Source organism: Tripterygium wilfordii, chromosome 16, assembly GCF_013401445.1.
Source record: "Tripterygium wilfordii isolate XIE 37 chromosome 16, ASM1340144v1, whole genome shotgun sequence".
NCBI lineage: Eukaryota > Viridiplantae > Streptophyta > Magnoliopsida > Celastrales > Celastraceae > Tripterygium > Tripterygium wilfordii.
Window position 1 is genome coordinate 3,536,236 of NC_052247.1, and position 14,407 is coordinate 3,550,642.

The following is a 14,407-nucleotide window of genomic DNA, read 5'->3' on the forward strand; positions in this document are numbered from 1 at the left end:
GGATAATAATCTAATATTAGTTAGGGTTCAGACAAGTAAATCAGATAATATTTTGTGTTTGGACTTAGATATTAGATATATAATTTATGTTCAAACTTGATCTAATTTGGGTCAGACAACGGGAGGGAGTTTTGGGATATAAGTATCTTATTGACAAATAAACTAATTTAAAATGCGAAATGACCGTTACGGCGTTGCAAAACAATCCGTCTTCGCGATGTTAGGGTTTTAACTTTTAAATCGTTGGCGTTTTACCTCTGAAAGAAAGACAACTTCAATAGTGATTGTTCAACGAAACGGTGCAATCGAAAATGAGGGAAACAGAAAGCACGGTCAATCGTCTTGCCGAGAGTGATGAAAACCCACCGCAAGACATGGAGCTTAACCGCAAGCGAGAAGCGGAATCTGAGAACCCCGATTTGGCGGCTGTTAAGAAGCCGAGAGTCCACGCGGAAAACGCGGCTGAGAAGAGTGATTCGGATGTGAAAGATGGGAAATTTCTGGGAGAGGGATCAAGTGAAAGGGGCGAGCGAAATGAATGTGCGGAGGAAGATATGAAGAAGGAGACGAGCTTGGAGATTGAAGCGGATGCCGCTGAAGATAAGGGGTTAAGGCACTCCATGGAAGATGCTTGGGTGGTGCTTTTGGACGCTAGTCTCGGTTCTCCAGGCAAATTGAGGTTTTTTTTTAATTGAAAAATATTTGAAAAGGTTTACGTTTTTCTTGTTCTTTTGTTTTGGAGATTTTATTTGACATATTCTGAGGTTTGATGGTGTCTAAAGGTGTGCGCATTTTGCGATATATGATGGGCATGGAGGTCGGTTAGCTGCGGAGTATGCCCAGAAGCATTTGCACGAGAATGTTCTGTCAGCTGGCTTACCACGTGAGTTGGTCTGTTTTGCTTGGTCTAATCTTGTGTTTGTTGCTTTAGTGATGCATCTGCTTGAATCTGGATTTATGGGTGACGTTGTGGTTTTGTTGGTTCTCTTGCATTCTGTTTCTTGAGCAATCAAACTATTTTATTTGTGACTAATGAATAAAGTAGTTTATTGCCATAAGGGTAGATAGGAAGAAGTTATCTAACTATTTTCAAGTATCTAAAATTCAAAAGGCCTATTAGCTCCTCGTTGACATTTTTCATAAACCACATTAAAATTTGAACCTAGGTAGAAATTAATTGCGGAAACCAATACACGTAGTGAGTTCCCGTTATTTTCTCATAAACTCATGTAGCCGACCCCAAACTTTTGGGATAAAGATTCGGATAATGATGATGATGAATCATTGAAGGTGTGTAAGCATGTGATCCAGGTATATGTCTGTGCTTTGGACTTGTCTAGTTATCACAATCTTTAATGCATTGATGCTAAGTTGGTTCAGGTCCTTCAGGATTGCTAATGCGTGACTTCTATAACCTTATTTGGCTTGTAGCTTGTTTGTGACTATTAATAAGTTTGGTTGCTTATTTAAAATATCAGATGTTATGTGCACTTTTTTTTTTTCCTGTTGAAACAGGTGACCTTGCTTTCTAAAGCTATATTCGACTTGTTTGGATTGTATTAATTGTGTTGTGTTTCATGATGGTGCAGTTGGATGTTAAAGCTGCCAAGAAGGCCATACTTGATGGTATGAGTTTGTTTTCTGCATCACTTATTGGGCATATCACATGCTGCTCACCTAGACACCTAGTGATGATAAAAATTATGAACTATCATGTGTTCGTTGCAACATCGTTTCTATTTGTCTTCGTAGCTCGTTATGATGCATTGTTTCTTGGTCCAAATTCAGGGTTTCGGAAAACTGATGAGTCACTTCTTCAACAAAGTGTCTCGGGTATGGATTTGCTATCTTGATCAGTGGTTTCAATTCTAATGCTTTTGGAAATGGCATTGATGAATTTCCAATGCATTATCTAGATTTTCCTTTCCAGAGCTACAGCCTACAAATTATGTTTGTTTCGTGTAGCTTTTTGTTTGGATAGGATGTCGGCTCATGTAATTATGTTACCAATGGTTAATGCATGGCTATGGAATACTAATTTTATTCTTCCAATTCAGTTTTCAATGAGGATAGGTTGTTTGTCATTTAGTTTTGTGATGCCTATATTTACAAACTACTAATAATCAATTGGAAATTTTATGTCAAGAACAATTAACTGTAACTAGAGACCTAATATGGTGCTCATAATATATTTGGCAATATAAGGGTAACTCTAAGAAGTTTTCATTCTGAATTGACCTGTTTATATCTATTTTATTCGAGATAAGTTAAATTTTTTATATTTCCATGTTCTTGGAAGTCAGTGTGACTACTTATGATCTTAAAATGTAAATAGAATTAATATTGTATCCCTTCCACTGTCAATCGTCCTGTCCCCTCGAGCCCAAGGTGAAATATTATATTATCTTTCATGGATAGTTGCACTATAGAATTTGCTGTGGTGTGTTTGTCTGGGACCCTACGATTTGTATTTTAGATATCAGGACGTTATACTCAAGCTCATGAGTCATGAAAAGGATTGAATCAAATTAGTACCATAGGTTGGCTTGACAGGCTTGGCAAGTCCTTGGAGCTGTCAAGATAACGATTCCTGTGATGTTATACAAAGAGGTCTACCTTTGTTCAACTTTTCAATGTAGGATTTTTGACATCTCAATCAAAAAGTGCTCAACTAATTTGTACTCTTACTGGCTATAATATTTATAATTATTTTACTACCCATGACTTCTAGTTTTTCCCCTTTTTTTAGTTTACTATTACAAAAATAGAGTTGAATATTAACTAATTTATTAGCTGTATTTAAATAATTTTCTTTGACAATTTGATATTATGTACCTTGTTATCAGGGGCTTGGCTGGATGGTGCAACAGCTGTCTGTGTTTGGGTATTGGGACGAAAAGTAAGCTTGCAACTCTTCTATTTTTTTTTTATTTCATTTTAGTTTTGAATATAATAATGTTTCAATTAGTGAAAATGCTTGGGAATTCTCTTCTTTATATAAGATATGTGCTTAGGATGCATTCAGCAGTGGTGCATTGTGACTGGATTTCTGGTGGCATTATTGCTTTTATCTTTGTCACCGACTCATCCTATCATTTTCTGCTCGAAATTCTTTTAACATGTAGTTATTGATGGATTTTTTTTTGTTTCTTTGGAGTTCTTTAAATTTGACCCTTTCTGGAAGTTATAGGTGAGCTTCTCTTCTAACAGGTAAAATTCTCGTGATGGAATCAGAACAATTTGTTTGTCTCCTAGCTTTGTGATGAGTGAGTTGTTGAACTTCGTAAGAGAAAACGAAAAGAAAAGAAATCAGTTACATTGAGTACTTCTTATCAGGATGATCTTGAAAATCGTGGTTCTTCGGAGTAAATAGGGGAACTGGAAAGGGGCAGATATGGATGATTCTGAGGGTTGATGTAGATGCAATATTAGCTATCAATTTAGCTCTTGATTATACTCTAAATATGTTTATCCTTTTGGCTTTTCGATGAGCTTATGTCTCGCGATGTTGTGTTTAGGTTTTTATTGCTAATATTGGGGATGCAAAAGCAGTGTTAGCACGATCTTTTGCTTCTGATGGACTGAATCATTCTGACGGAGCTAGTCCATTGAAGGCCATTGTTTTAACAAGAGAACACAAAGCCATCTTTCCACAAGAACGCACTCGCATTCTGAAGGTAAGGGTGATCATACTCAAGGTCATATCCTGTTCTGTTTATTGTTTACTTGTTATTTCTTATTTGCATACCGATGCATATTAAGTAGTTTTAATTGGATGCTCACTCCTGTTAAGTAGTTTTATGCTCCACTCTTTCGAATATGTAAATGGAGCTATTTTTTAAACATTGTTGGTTAATAAAAAGAGTGATGGGGACCATGCTTAATCTAATAAAAGCTAAGGACGGTATTTTAAGCTGGACTGTCAAGATGAAGTGTGATATTCCATCTCAAGGAATCTCCAGTCATTGCATTCCAATTTGTTACTGATATATGTTTTATTTTCTGAATCATATTTTTGAGTCGTTTATGCCCTTCAAACCTTTATGATTCATTGGAAAACATGTTTAACTATCTTCAGGCTGGCGGGACTGTGACAAATGGACGATTACAGGGGCGCCTTGAAGTTTCTCGGGCTTTTGGTGATCGCCAATTCAAGAAGGTTTGTTTCTCTGTTTGTGCAGTTCTTGTATGTGTTTCATGTTTCCTTTGTCTTCTGACCTAAAAGTTCATGTAACTGTGTCTTGATAGGACAGAAATCACGTCTCATTCCCATTTGTTTAATATTGAGAGCATTCAGGATAATTTCTTTTATTATGACATTTGTAGCTTTGGGTTATGGGATGGTTGAAACTGGCCTTTCTAGAATGCTGGAAATGTAATACGATGTTGGACAATAACTATCTTGTAGCATCACATTATTACTCATCCCTGTTTAGCTCACCACCGGAACTGCTATGTGGTTTTGAGTGTTGGGCTATTAAGAGACAATGTATCAAAAAATGTGTGTAGTAGAAATGTGAATGCTTCTTTGGATTTGTGGCCTCACGAGGGAATCTAGGATAAGAAATTAGATTATTAGAGCTAAGGTATGAGTAGCGCCAATTGAAGATAAGTTGCGAGAATACCGTTTAAGATGGTATGAACATGTATAACGTCAAGATAGCAGTGCGGCGGTGAGAACAATCGAGGGAATTTGTATAGGAGGAAGTACACAACAAAGAGAAATAACTAGAAAGACATGGCTTGAAGTAGTAAGAAGGGATATGAATTCAAGAGGAGTGGAAGAAAGTATGATGCTAGATAGAATTGAATGGCGGAAATGAATACACATAATGGATTCTTGTTGATTTTCCTAGAGATTTATGTAGCTTTTATCCCAAACTGTTGGGATAAAGGCTTGGATGATGATGATTAGCTACTTGAGCATGGACTTGTTTTCATTTGTTGTCCTACATTGCATATGAATCTGAAACTTGCTCCAAAATCAGCTTTCAGTTAAACCCTTTAGGTTTTAGGTGTCTTGTTGTATCCTTTCCTCCTATTATTTTATGGTTAAAGTTGACAAATGGCTAAATAATTTACAAATCCAGTTTAAGTTTGCAATGACATGGATCTGAAAGATGACTGCAAATTTCCAGGTAGGGGTGGTTGCAACTCCAGATATTCATTCTTTTGATCTTACAGAGAAGGAGCACTTCATAATTCTTGGTTGCGATGGCCTCTGGGGGGTATGTACTATTATTAGAAAAAACATCATGTAATATTAATCCAGGTTTTATTGTTGTATCTTGTTTGGGTCTTGTGGTGGTTATGAGATTGATATTTTTTTTTTGCTTCAGGTATTTGGACCTAGTGACGCTGTTGAATTTGTTCAGAAATTATTGAAGGTTAGAGCAAACATTTTCGGGAATAACTAACTTTAAGTTCTTGCGTGGCATGAATTGGTCCCTTTGTTATTGCTTTCATGCAGATAGAATAATTTGAACTGTGTAGCAGCCTGCCTCTCTGTTGGTCCCTTTGTCATTGTTTAACACAACTGGTACTGGACATTTTTTGTTTTACTGGTTTTTGGTCTGGTTAAGTGAATGTGAAGATGCTTCCACAACCTTCCCTGATAGTATCATCTCCTAGCTATGCTAGAATATGTGTCCTCACAGTAGTTAGTCGTAAGAAGATGGTTCCCATGGAACACCTCTGGGTTAGTTTAATGATATATTATTCTGTTATAGTTTGTAGCTCTGTCTCAAGCTTATTTGGTTGGTTAGATTTTTTACTTTTTAATGAAATTCTGTTTTGATGGGTTGGATGGCATGGGAATCGTATCTAGTCTATCTTATCATTTCTACCTGTTATGTCCATCTTGAACCATGGAATTTGATTCACAGTTTCACACAGTTTGTTGTTGTTTGTGCATTATCATAAAATTTCTTTTGTACTGATGGAAGGCAGATATTCCCAGGTGTTGCTTACATGTGGAAGTTAGTTTGTAGTGTATTGTATATGTATGCTGTTGAACATTCGCAATTGACCTTCAACAACATTTTGTATTCTTCAATAAATGATTATATAGAAGGCTAAAAATACTTGTTGACAGGAGGGCTTGCCCGTTAAAGCTGTTAACCGTCGTCTGATTAGAGAAGCTGTGAGAGAGCGGCAGTGCAAAGATAATTGCACTGCAATTGTCATTGTCTTCAGGCGCGATTGATTTCAGACGATGCTGGTGTTTCTCGGAAGGAATGTCTTGCTGCTAGATCCATTTCGTAGAAGTTCGATTTTTGTTGGTTATGGGAATCCCCACCGTTTATACGGATATGCAGAAAATGTAAAAAGATACCAAGATTTCTATCCTTTTTCCTTTCCTGGAGACATGCATGCTATTGACCTAAGTTTCTATTTGCTTGGGAAGCTAAGAAAGAGAAGGTGTTTGATATTTGAAATTGAAGGGTGTTTTTTCCACCCAAGTGATTTTTTAAAAAAATTAAGAAATAAGAATTGTCTGCACAAGTAATGAAATTGAGACAACCCCATGTTAGCCAAATCATTGTTCCTTTTTTAAAAAAAAAAAAAAAACCCTTTGTGACTGCACATAGGGTACTGAAGGAATCTGTGAATCCTGAATTGTAGTTTTGTTTAAGCTTAATGTCATACACCCGAGTTACTAGTTGGAATGGTAAGAAGGGTGTGTATCATTTTCCTGATCAGGTTTAATGTCGTCATGAACCTAGTTGTACCAACAATGTGGAGGATTCATGCATGATGCAGGATATGATCTTTCATTAGTTAACTCTGAACAAGTCAATTTGTGTTTAATATTGGATACCCTTTTTAACAGCATCTTTGTGACAGTGTTTTTTGGGATACTTGTCATCCCAATATTTTCTAGTTGGTTGTTGATTTTGTAAAGATCAGACATGTAAACAAGTTGTTTTATGTTAGATTTTTGTCTCAAATGTGCTCAACCAAAATGACTGATCAAATCAACTGAGAAGATAGTCTACAAAGCCTGACAGGAAGTTATATGTAGGTAAACCATGATGATGAATCATAACTATTGTTTTGGTTATGATTTGGTGGATTCAAAAGAATTAATTTTTATTTTTAAAAATAAAAATTAATCCATAACCCATTAAGAAATCACAGCTTTTTTATATTGTCTACATGTGCTTTGCTTCTACTAAGATCCTTTTTGTCTGTCAACAAAGTTTATATTATAGCCAAATCATTAGGAGAACCACATGCCATTTTGATTCTTTTCCTTCTAACAAATCACAAAACTACTTAGTGAGAAATTAAGAGGTGATGCAACTTTTGGTCACCGAAAAGTTTACTTGGTTCAACTCGATCATCACGTTCCAACTTGAGAACTCAAAATTGAAAATTATTCCAATATACACACTTATAGACATATTTTCAACTATTCGGACAGTTAAACTGCTCATGGCATAAAAAAAATCACTATATAGAATCTACCCGAACAATGATAAATCTGCCCGTATGTATATTGAAACAATTTTTCAGGTTTGAATTCCCAAGTTGGAACATTTGAACATTCGATGACTGAGTTGGAAATTGACAATCTTTCACTAACAAAAAGTTGTACTATCCCAAGAAATTAACACTATTACTACTATTTCAATTTTGATAGAAACTTTTAAACTTTGAAAGAATTACAATGATATGCATGTAGTAATATATGGTGTGAGACAATAGTCCTACTCATGAACATGACCAATAATGTAAAAAGAGATTTTATACTATATGTTGACCCATGAAAAGAAAATGAGGTTGGCCAATCTCTAACCACCTGCCTAACATGTTCTACTCAGCCTTGTCTCCCCCAACAAAACTCAAGTCACTAAGAAAATTGAGATTTCATGTAACTACTCAAGAGAGATTACATGAATCTAAAGCTCTCTCCAATTCAAAGAATATTATCTGTTATGAATGCAATTTGTAATAAACTAATAATGGTCAAATTGCCATATGTTCTTGAGGCTGTCTGTTCAGTCAAATAATACACTCACAATAATGCTCCCTTTGTCTCTGTGTGTGTGTGTATATATATATATATACCAATATGATCATTGTACTTTATTCAAGGACCAAAAGTGGGAAATTAAGAGAGAAAAAGTAAGCAAAGTTATGGCAACTGAGAGAATTAAGCTTCTTCTGGCATTACTTGCATTGCAGTTCTGTTTTGCTGGCTTTCACATTGTCTCTAGAGTTGCACTGAACATTGGTGTCAGCAAAGTTGTTTATCCTGTTTATAGGAACTTAATTGCACTGATTTTGTTGGGTCCTTTTGCTTATTTTCTAGAGAAGTAAGTCTTGAATTGATATGTTCATTGTTCATTTTGTTTTGTTCTTTGTTTTGGGATGGCATTCAAGAATCTGTGTTTTCTTTTTCAGGAAGGAAAGACCACCTCTCACTTTTTCTTTGTTGGTTCAATTCTTCCTCCTAGCATTCATAGGGTAAGAAACATAGATAAACTATTGTGGATGCATTTTTTGCGTCCAAGGTATACTTCTACTACTTGGTAACTTGGGTACTCACTTTCCCGAACTAAAGAGGTTATGGGTTCAAGTGGGGGAGGCATGATGATTCTCTGAAATAAAAACCGTGAGGGGAGGGTAGGAATGTTTGTAGAGGGTACCCCAAAGCGGACAATCCCTTGGATGCAAAAATGCATCCACAACTATCAATACCTACAGATTATAACTGTTGTTCTCAGTTTTACTTAAAAATGTCACTGCTTTGGTTTCTCACTTTTAGATTCTCTGTGGTTGTAGAATTACAGCAAATCAAGGTTTTTATCTGCTGGGTTTGTACTACTCATCTCCAACTTTTGCTTCTGCAATGCAAAATTCAGTTCCTGCAATCACTTTTGTCATGGCTTCCACTCTTGGGTATTTCGCTCTTTAACTCTAAATCATTGTCTTTGCATTCTTTGATGAGAACATCAACATTAACTTCAATCTCTTTCGTTTTCGCAGAATTGAGAAAGTTAGCATTGGAAGCAGAGATGGAATGGCGAAAGTTATAGGCACCATTGCTAGTGTAGGAGGTGCTACTGTAATTACTCTCTACAAAGGCCCTCCTCTTTTGCATCAGTCACAGCAAGGGGAAGTAGAAGAAGGTTTATCCTTAGACAAAATGCAGAACTGGACCTGGGGTTGCATTTACTTGATTGGACATTGCTTATCATGGGCAGGCTGGATGGTCTTTCAGGTTAGTCCATTGATTCTACTGTTTGTGAACAGATGCAGATTGATTCAATTAGAAGTTTTTGAGCTAATGTAAGATTTATAACAATTTTTTTCAGGCTCCAGTGGTGAGGAAGTATCCAGCAAAACTGACACTAACTTCATTCACCTGCTTTTTTGGATTGATCCAGTTCTTAGTCATTGCTGCCTTTGTGGAAAATGACCTGAATGGGTGGATAATAAAGTCAGGAGAAGAGCTTTTCACTATTCTATATGCTGTAAAAACTTCAACTTTGTGCTTACTGCAACTTCTTAACATTCAACCACATAGTAATAGTTCATAGTTCAGTTGGTTGTATCTCTGGGCTTTGGTTGCTAAGGTCGGGAATTTCACCAACTAGGAGTATTTCCCTAAGATTTTCCTGATCTCGTGAGTTTTAAGCCCCACTTCTAGGCCCGTATGAATTTCGGCCTAAGATTTACGTTCACTTAGCTGTCCGATAAGAAAACACAATGTCCGCTGCATTTGAATTAATCCTCCATAGAATTAACCGAATAACTGTTTTACTGATTCAGGGAATTGTGGCATCTGGGATTGTCATTTCTCTCCAAACCTGGTGTATTCACAAAGGTGGTCCTGTATTTGTTGCTGTCTTCCAGCCTATGCAGACAGTTTTAGTTGCTTTTATGGCATCTGTGATTCTTGGAGATCAACTATACTCTGGAGGGTAAATGCACTTGATTTCCAATTATCAGAATTAAGACTTCTACAAGACTTATTTTGATGAATCTTCACCATTTTCTTTGCAGAGTTATTGGTGCAATTCTAATCATGATAGGCCTGTACTCAGTTCTATGGGGTAAGAAAGAAGAGAGAAGAATGGAAAACCAACACAGTGAAGAAACACTGAGAAAGCACCTTCTGAATGATGAAGCTTCAGATAAAGGAACTGACACTGTATCAGACATACCATGAAATAGGGTTTGGATTTACAGAAACAAGAGAGCTCAGATTTTCTGCTGAAATGAATGATCTACGTAAGGATACAGTGTTTTCTGCACTGGGATGAATCAACATCTTTTACATGTAAATTCAATATATTTTTTCAAAGTAAATTTGAATTATTGTCAGCTAAGCTGACTTTGCCCCCCAAATTATTGAAGATGAACCCCCCTTTCATTGACATATGGAAGGAGGAGGTCTGATGTTGTCGGTTGGCATGAAATCCGAGTATCAGAAAACAGCCGATCATTGAAAGTGTGGCTTCATGAATTGTACAGCAACTCATTAAAGTCAAACTACACTATATATTTCCCTGGACAACCAAAGCCCCCAAGCATTCCAATATCTTGTTTACTTAATTGTTTCATCTCGAGTTCGAGCCCCCACTCCCGCTTACCTACCAAAAAAATTGAAAGGGCTCATATGACCATGTCTATGATGCAGTTCATCAATAGTAAGTTTCCCCCATCCTATCCAAAGGGACTGTCAACCAACTATAAGAAGATGCATAACCAGTACAAACTGCAAACATTCAGTCATATCCATATCTTTTATTTGTAATTCAGTACAATCACAAGTAATTCACGAAATGACTCCAGTGTCTTTGAAAACTTCAAAAGTATCCATCTCAGAACATAGTTTTTTAGGAAACACAGTAACATATGATCTACAATATTCACACAAGACCAAACTTCTCACACACCGAAAAGCCTCCAATCCTAAGAAAAGCAAGGCAACAAGAATTACATGTTAGCTGTCTAGTGCTCCTAATCACCAATATAATTAGTAGTCCAACTTACAAGGAGGTTTAATAAGGCCGGCCGGCCAGCCAGATCAAATAGATAATTCCTCATAGAGTTTAACAGAGCACAGCCTAAATGGAAGGCTTCTCACATACCCAACTGGCTTTGCTAATATATCTAGCACAGGAGACAGCGGCATAAATGGATGCTTCCGCCTTTTTTTTGCCAATTCAAAAGAAATCACAGAGAGAAAGAATACTTCTATAATTTTGTAATTTAAAACAGTGCAGCCACAAAAATACATAGAGGCTTAAAAATTACAACTTTGCATGCCATTCAAAAAAATATCACTGATTAATTGTGGGAACAAAATGACAAAGTTTAATAGCAAACAAAGCTTAAAATAAAACTTTGCTACTAATAGAAGGAACTAGCAACCACTTCACAAGCATGGAGATTTATTGGGGCATGGAACACAATTTGCATACCATTACACGTTGAGCCAAGATCAGCAAAAAGCCAAAAAATACAAACAAAATATAGATCTCATAGATGAGAATGAGATGCATCATTCTGAAGGCACAAACTCAGCTGCAACAAAAGATAATGAAAGCGAAAGCAAAGCCAGGTTTAATCACGCCCGTGCGAACACTCACAAAGATTGACCACTAAACTAATTCCAATGTTATTTAATACTTTAAATGGCATGGGGAGCTAACAGTAAGAAGAGTCTTAGCTAAAGTTTTCCTCCAGTTTAATCAAATAAGTGATTTTAACTCCAATCATCTGCCTTGTAAATCCAATACATCTTCTAGAAAGATTTATGTACTCATTATCATACTGACCATTAATAACTAATATGAAGTTTCATTGTACGGCACAAGGGGTATAAACTCACAGATTGTCGTAGAACATTGAAAGAACTTTAAATACACATAAACAAACTAATACCAATCAAATCCACAGAAATCATCAAATAACCAAAGACACCTAACATTACCTATAAGTTAAAGGAAAGGAAAACTCAGGGAAATGTATATAAATAAGTAAACATTAATACAGCCCTAAAGTACCAGGCAATACTCCAACTCATAGAAAAACCGAGGCAATAGATGCAGCAACAACAAAATTCCTTAACCAACACTAACCAGCATAGACCACCACCCCATGTAGTACACACAGGGACATAAGATCACTAACAAACACCACAAGTTTCACAATTCAATTTCAAATCTACCTCACGGTAACAATGTCATCAATCTTCAAAATCATCCGCACACACTCTGTTGCCAGTGTAATAGCACTTGTGCTCACAAGCAACGGCTGCACTACATTCTCCTCCAAGATGTTTGTGATCTGACCCTTCCTCACATTGATACCAGAATTGATCTCTCCTTGTGCGTGCCTGTTCCTCAGCTCAGTAACAATAGCAATGGGGTTCAACCCAGCATTCTCAGCCAGAGTATAAGGAATAACCTCAAGCGCCTCTGCAAAGGATCTAACACAGTATCCCTCCATTCCGTGCAACACCTTCGACCATGCACCAAGCTGCCTTGACAGCTCAATCTCTGGGGCACCACCGCCTGCAATCAAAAACCTTTTGTTCACCAAACACCTAACCACACACAAAGCATCATGCAAACTACGCTCTGCCTCATCAAGAACCAACTGGTTTGACCCACGGACAAGCACTGTAGTCGTCCTTCCCATATCCTTAATCCCCGTTATCTTTACAATCTTCCCATCTCCCAGAGAAACCTCCTCAACAAGAGCAGCCTGCCCAAGCTTCTCAGCACGGAAATGCTCAATATTGGCAATAGGTAAGCAGTCTAAAGTCTTAGTAATAAACTCAATCTCATCACGCTCCACATCCTTAACGACCAAGATCTTAGCTTTAGCCAAATAATGGAGTGACAAATCAGTGACTGCATCCCTCAAAATACTCTTCTGGATCAATAAAACATTACACCCAGTTGCCTTAATCTTCTTAATCATCCCCAAAATGTAATTCCTTTCCTCCTTCAATATCCTATCCATCTGGGTATAATCAGAAACTATTATACTCTGCTCAATATCAGTCTTGGGGGGAGAAATCTGGAACTGAATCACTGCAATCTTGGCATTCTCCATGCGGGTTGGCCCACCAGCAGCATGACTAGCCTTCTTATCAAAGACCATCCCTTTAACTAGCTCTGTATCGTCCACAGTCCCACCCAGCTTCTTCACGATCTTGATATCCCGCAGATCCACCAAATCAGGCTTTTCAGGGTCCACCACCGATAGAACAGCGTCCACCGCAAGCGGAGCCAGAAGCGTAGAGTACTGACTCACTACCTTGCTGTTCAACGAAGTGCTAGCAGACTTAACCAACGATTCACGATCGGAGAGCTCAACGGGGACAGCCATTGCAGTAAGCACATCGACGGCCTTAGTAGCGGCTTTGTGGAGCGAATCTGATATAACAGTAGGGTGAATTCCGTGGGAAAGGAGAGTGAAGCACTCTTTGAGGAAGGCACCGGCAATAACAACGACAGTGGTGGTACCATCGCCAGCAGTGGCGTCCTGAGACTTAGATAGCTCGACGAGCATCTTCGCGGCGGGCTGGAGAACCTCCATCTTGTTGAGTATGGTGGCGCCGTCGTTGGTGATGATGACCTCGCCGTTGGAAGTGGAGATCATCTTGTCCATACCCTTGGGCCCAAGACTGGTCCGCACCGCATCGGCCACCGCACGCGCCGCCAAGATGTTGGCCTGACGGATATCCTCCTTGCGCTTGTTGTCGATATAGGATTCAGTCTTGGAGGAGGCGCTGGGCTGAGCGACTATCGCAGGTGCTACCGCCATTGAATGGTAGTGATTCAAAAACTAGAAAACCGTAACCTGACAGAACAAAAGTAAGAAGAAAGGACCTTCGACGACGAATCGAGAAAGTGTGAGATGGAGTGCGTATGGAAACCCTAGTAGATATGTATAGTGTATACAAGGGAAGCGGGAATACCATAGGCTTTTTATTTATTTATTTTCTATGAGTTTCTTAAATGATAAAACCTTTTAAATTTTTAAAATCGGAACCGAGACAGGGTTATTCGGATACATTTCAGTATTCCACGGTGTTATTTTGGTATTTGTTCTTCAGTTATTTACGGAAACCCTAGTAGATGTATACAAGTGAAGCGGGATGACCAAACCCTTTGGATATTCGTCTACCATTTAATTTTTAATTTTCATAAATAGTTGAAAAATCGTTTCTAAACCCATTAAGTATTGAGTTTATCTCGAGATAGGGTTATTCGAGTACATTTCAGTATTCTACGATGTTAGTTCGACATTTGTTCTTCAGTTTTGAAATTCCTCTACTAGAGTTTGTGAATTTTTAAGCTGCTAACGTGACATTAGATATAACGTTTACTATTATGGAATGAAGTATTGGTTTTAAACCTTTTTCAAAAAGAAATAA

The 14,407-nt window shown here is 37.6% G+C and overlaps 3 protein-coding genes across 4 annotated transcripts; 2 read left to right on the plus strand and 1 right to left on the minus strand.

Annotated features, from left to right (window-relative positions):
- The first annotated feature begins 203 nt into the window (after positions 1-203).
- Positions 204-6,504, plus strand: LOC119980468 (probable protein phosphatase 2C 8). 2 transcript variants are annotated; one of them, XM_038823172.1, is made up of 10 exons: positions 204-679; positions 783-891; positions 1,590-1,626; positions 1,789-1,833; positions 2,847-2,899; positions 3,519-3,677; positions 4,079-4,159; positions 5,139-5,228; positions 5,340-5,387; positions 5,471-6,086. In XM_038823172.1, the coding sequence occupies exons 1-10, from the start codon at positions 312-314 to the stop codon at positions 5,477-5,479; spliced, it is 999 nt and encodes a 332-aa protein (XP_038679100.1). In that variant the 5' UTR covers positions 204-311; the 3' UTR covers positions 5,480-6,086. The 2 variants fall into 2 exon arrangements, with proteins under 2 accessions (XP_038679100.1, XP_038679099.1); XM_038823171.1 differs by lacking the exon at positions 5,471-6,086 and adding an exon at positions 6,095-6,504 and having other exon boundaries at positions 207-679.
- Positions 6,215-11,775, plus strand: LOC119980681 (WAT1-related protein At3g18200). Its single transcript, XM_038823480.1, has 9 exons — positions 6,215-6,420; positions 6,636-6,702; positions 8,101-8,321; positions 8,410-8,472; positions 8,791-8,907; positions 8,995-9,229; positions 9,324-9,482; positions 9,781-9,932; positions 10,015-11,775. Exons 1-9 carry the CDS (start codon positions 6,215-6,217, stop codon positions 10,178-10,180), a joined length of 1,386 nt encoding a protein of 461 aa, XP_038679408.1. The 3' UTR covers positions 10,181-11,775.
- A 184-nt stretch (positions 11,776-11,959) lies between these two features.
- On the minus strand, positions 11,960-13,925 carry LOC119981035 (T-complex protein 1 subunit delta-like). The gene has a single exon (XM_038823989.1). It carries the CDS (start codon positions 13,792-13,794, stop codon positions 12,184-12,186), a length of 1,611 nt encoding a protein of 536 aa, XP_038679917.1. The 5' UTR covers positions 13,795-13,925; the 3' UTR covers positions 11,960-12,183.
- Between the last annotated feature and the right edge of the window lie 482 nt (positions 13,926-14,407).

Excerpts from the sequence above, each read along its gene's own strand:
- LOC119980468 (XM_038823171.1), top strand. The coding sequence starts at position 312 with ATGAGGGAAACAGAAAGCACGGTCAATCGTCTTGCCGAGAGTGATGAA. Across the intron at positions 4,160-5,138 it reads GTGATCGCCAATTCAAGAAG|GTAGGGGTGGTTGCAACTCC; the intron begins GTTTGTTTCTCT and ends GCAAATTTCCAG. Across the intron at positions 5,229-5,339 it reads GTTGCGATGGCCTCTGGGGG|GTATTTGGACCTAGTGACGC; the intron begins GTATGTACTATT and ends TTTTTGCTTCAG.
- LOC119981035 (XM_038823989.1), bottom strand. The coding sequence starts at position 13,794 with ATGGCGGTAGCACCTGCGATAGTCGCTCAGCCCAGCGCCTCCTCCAAG.
- LOC119980681 (XM_038823480.1), top strand. The coding sequence starts at position 6,215 with ATGCTGGTGTTTCTCGGAAGGAATGTCTTGCTGCTAGATCCATTTCGT. Across the intron at positions 6,703-8,100 it reads TGTATCATTTTCCTGATCAG|GACCAAAAGTGGGAAATTAA; the intron begins GTTTAATGTCGT and ends ACTTTATTCAAG. Across the intron at positions 9,933-10,014 it reads GATCAACTATACTCTGGAGG|AGTTATTGGTGCAATTCTAA; the intron begins GTAAATGCACTT and ends TTTTCTTTGCAG.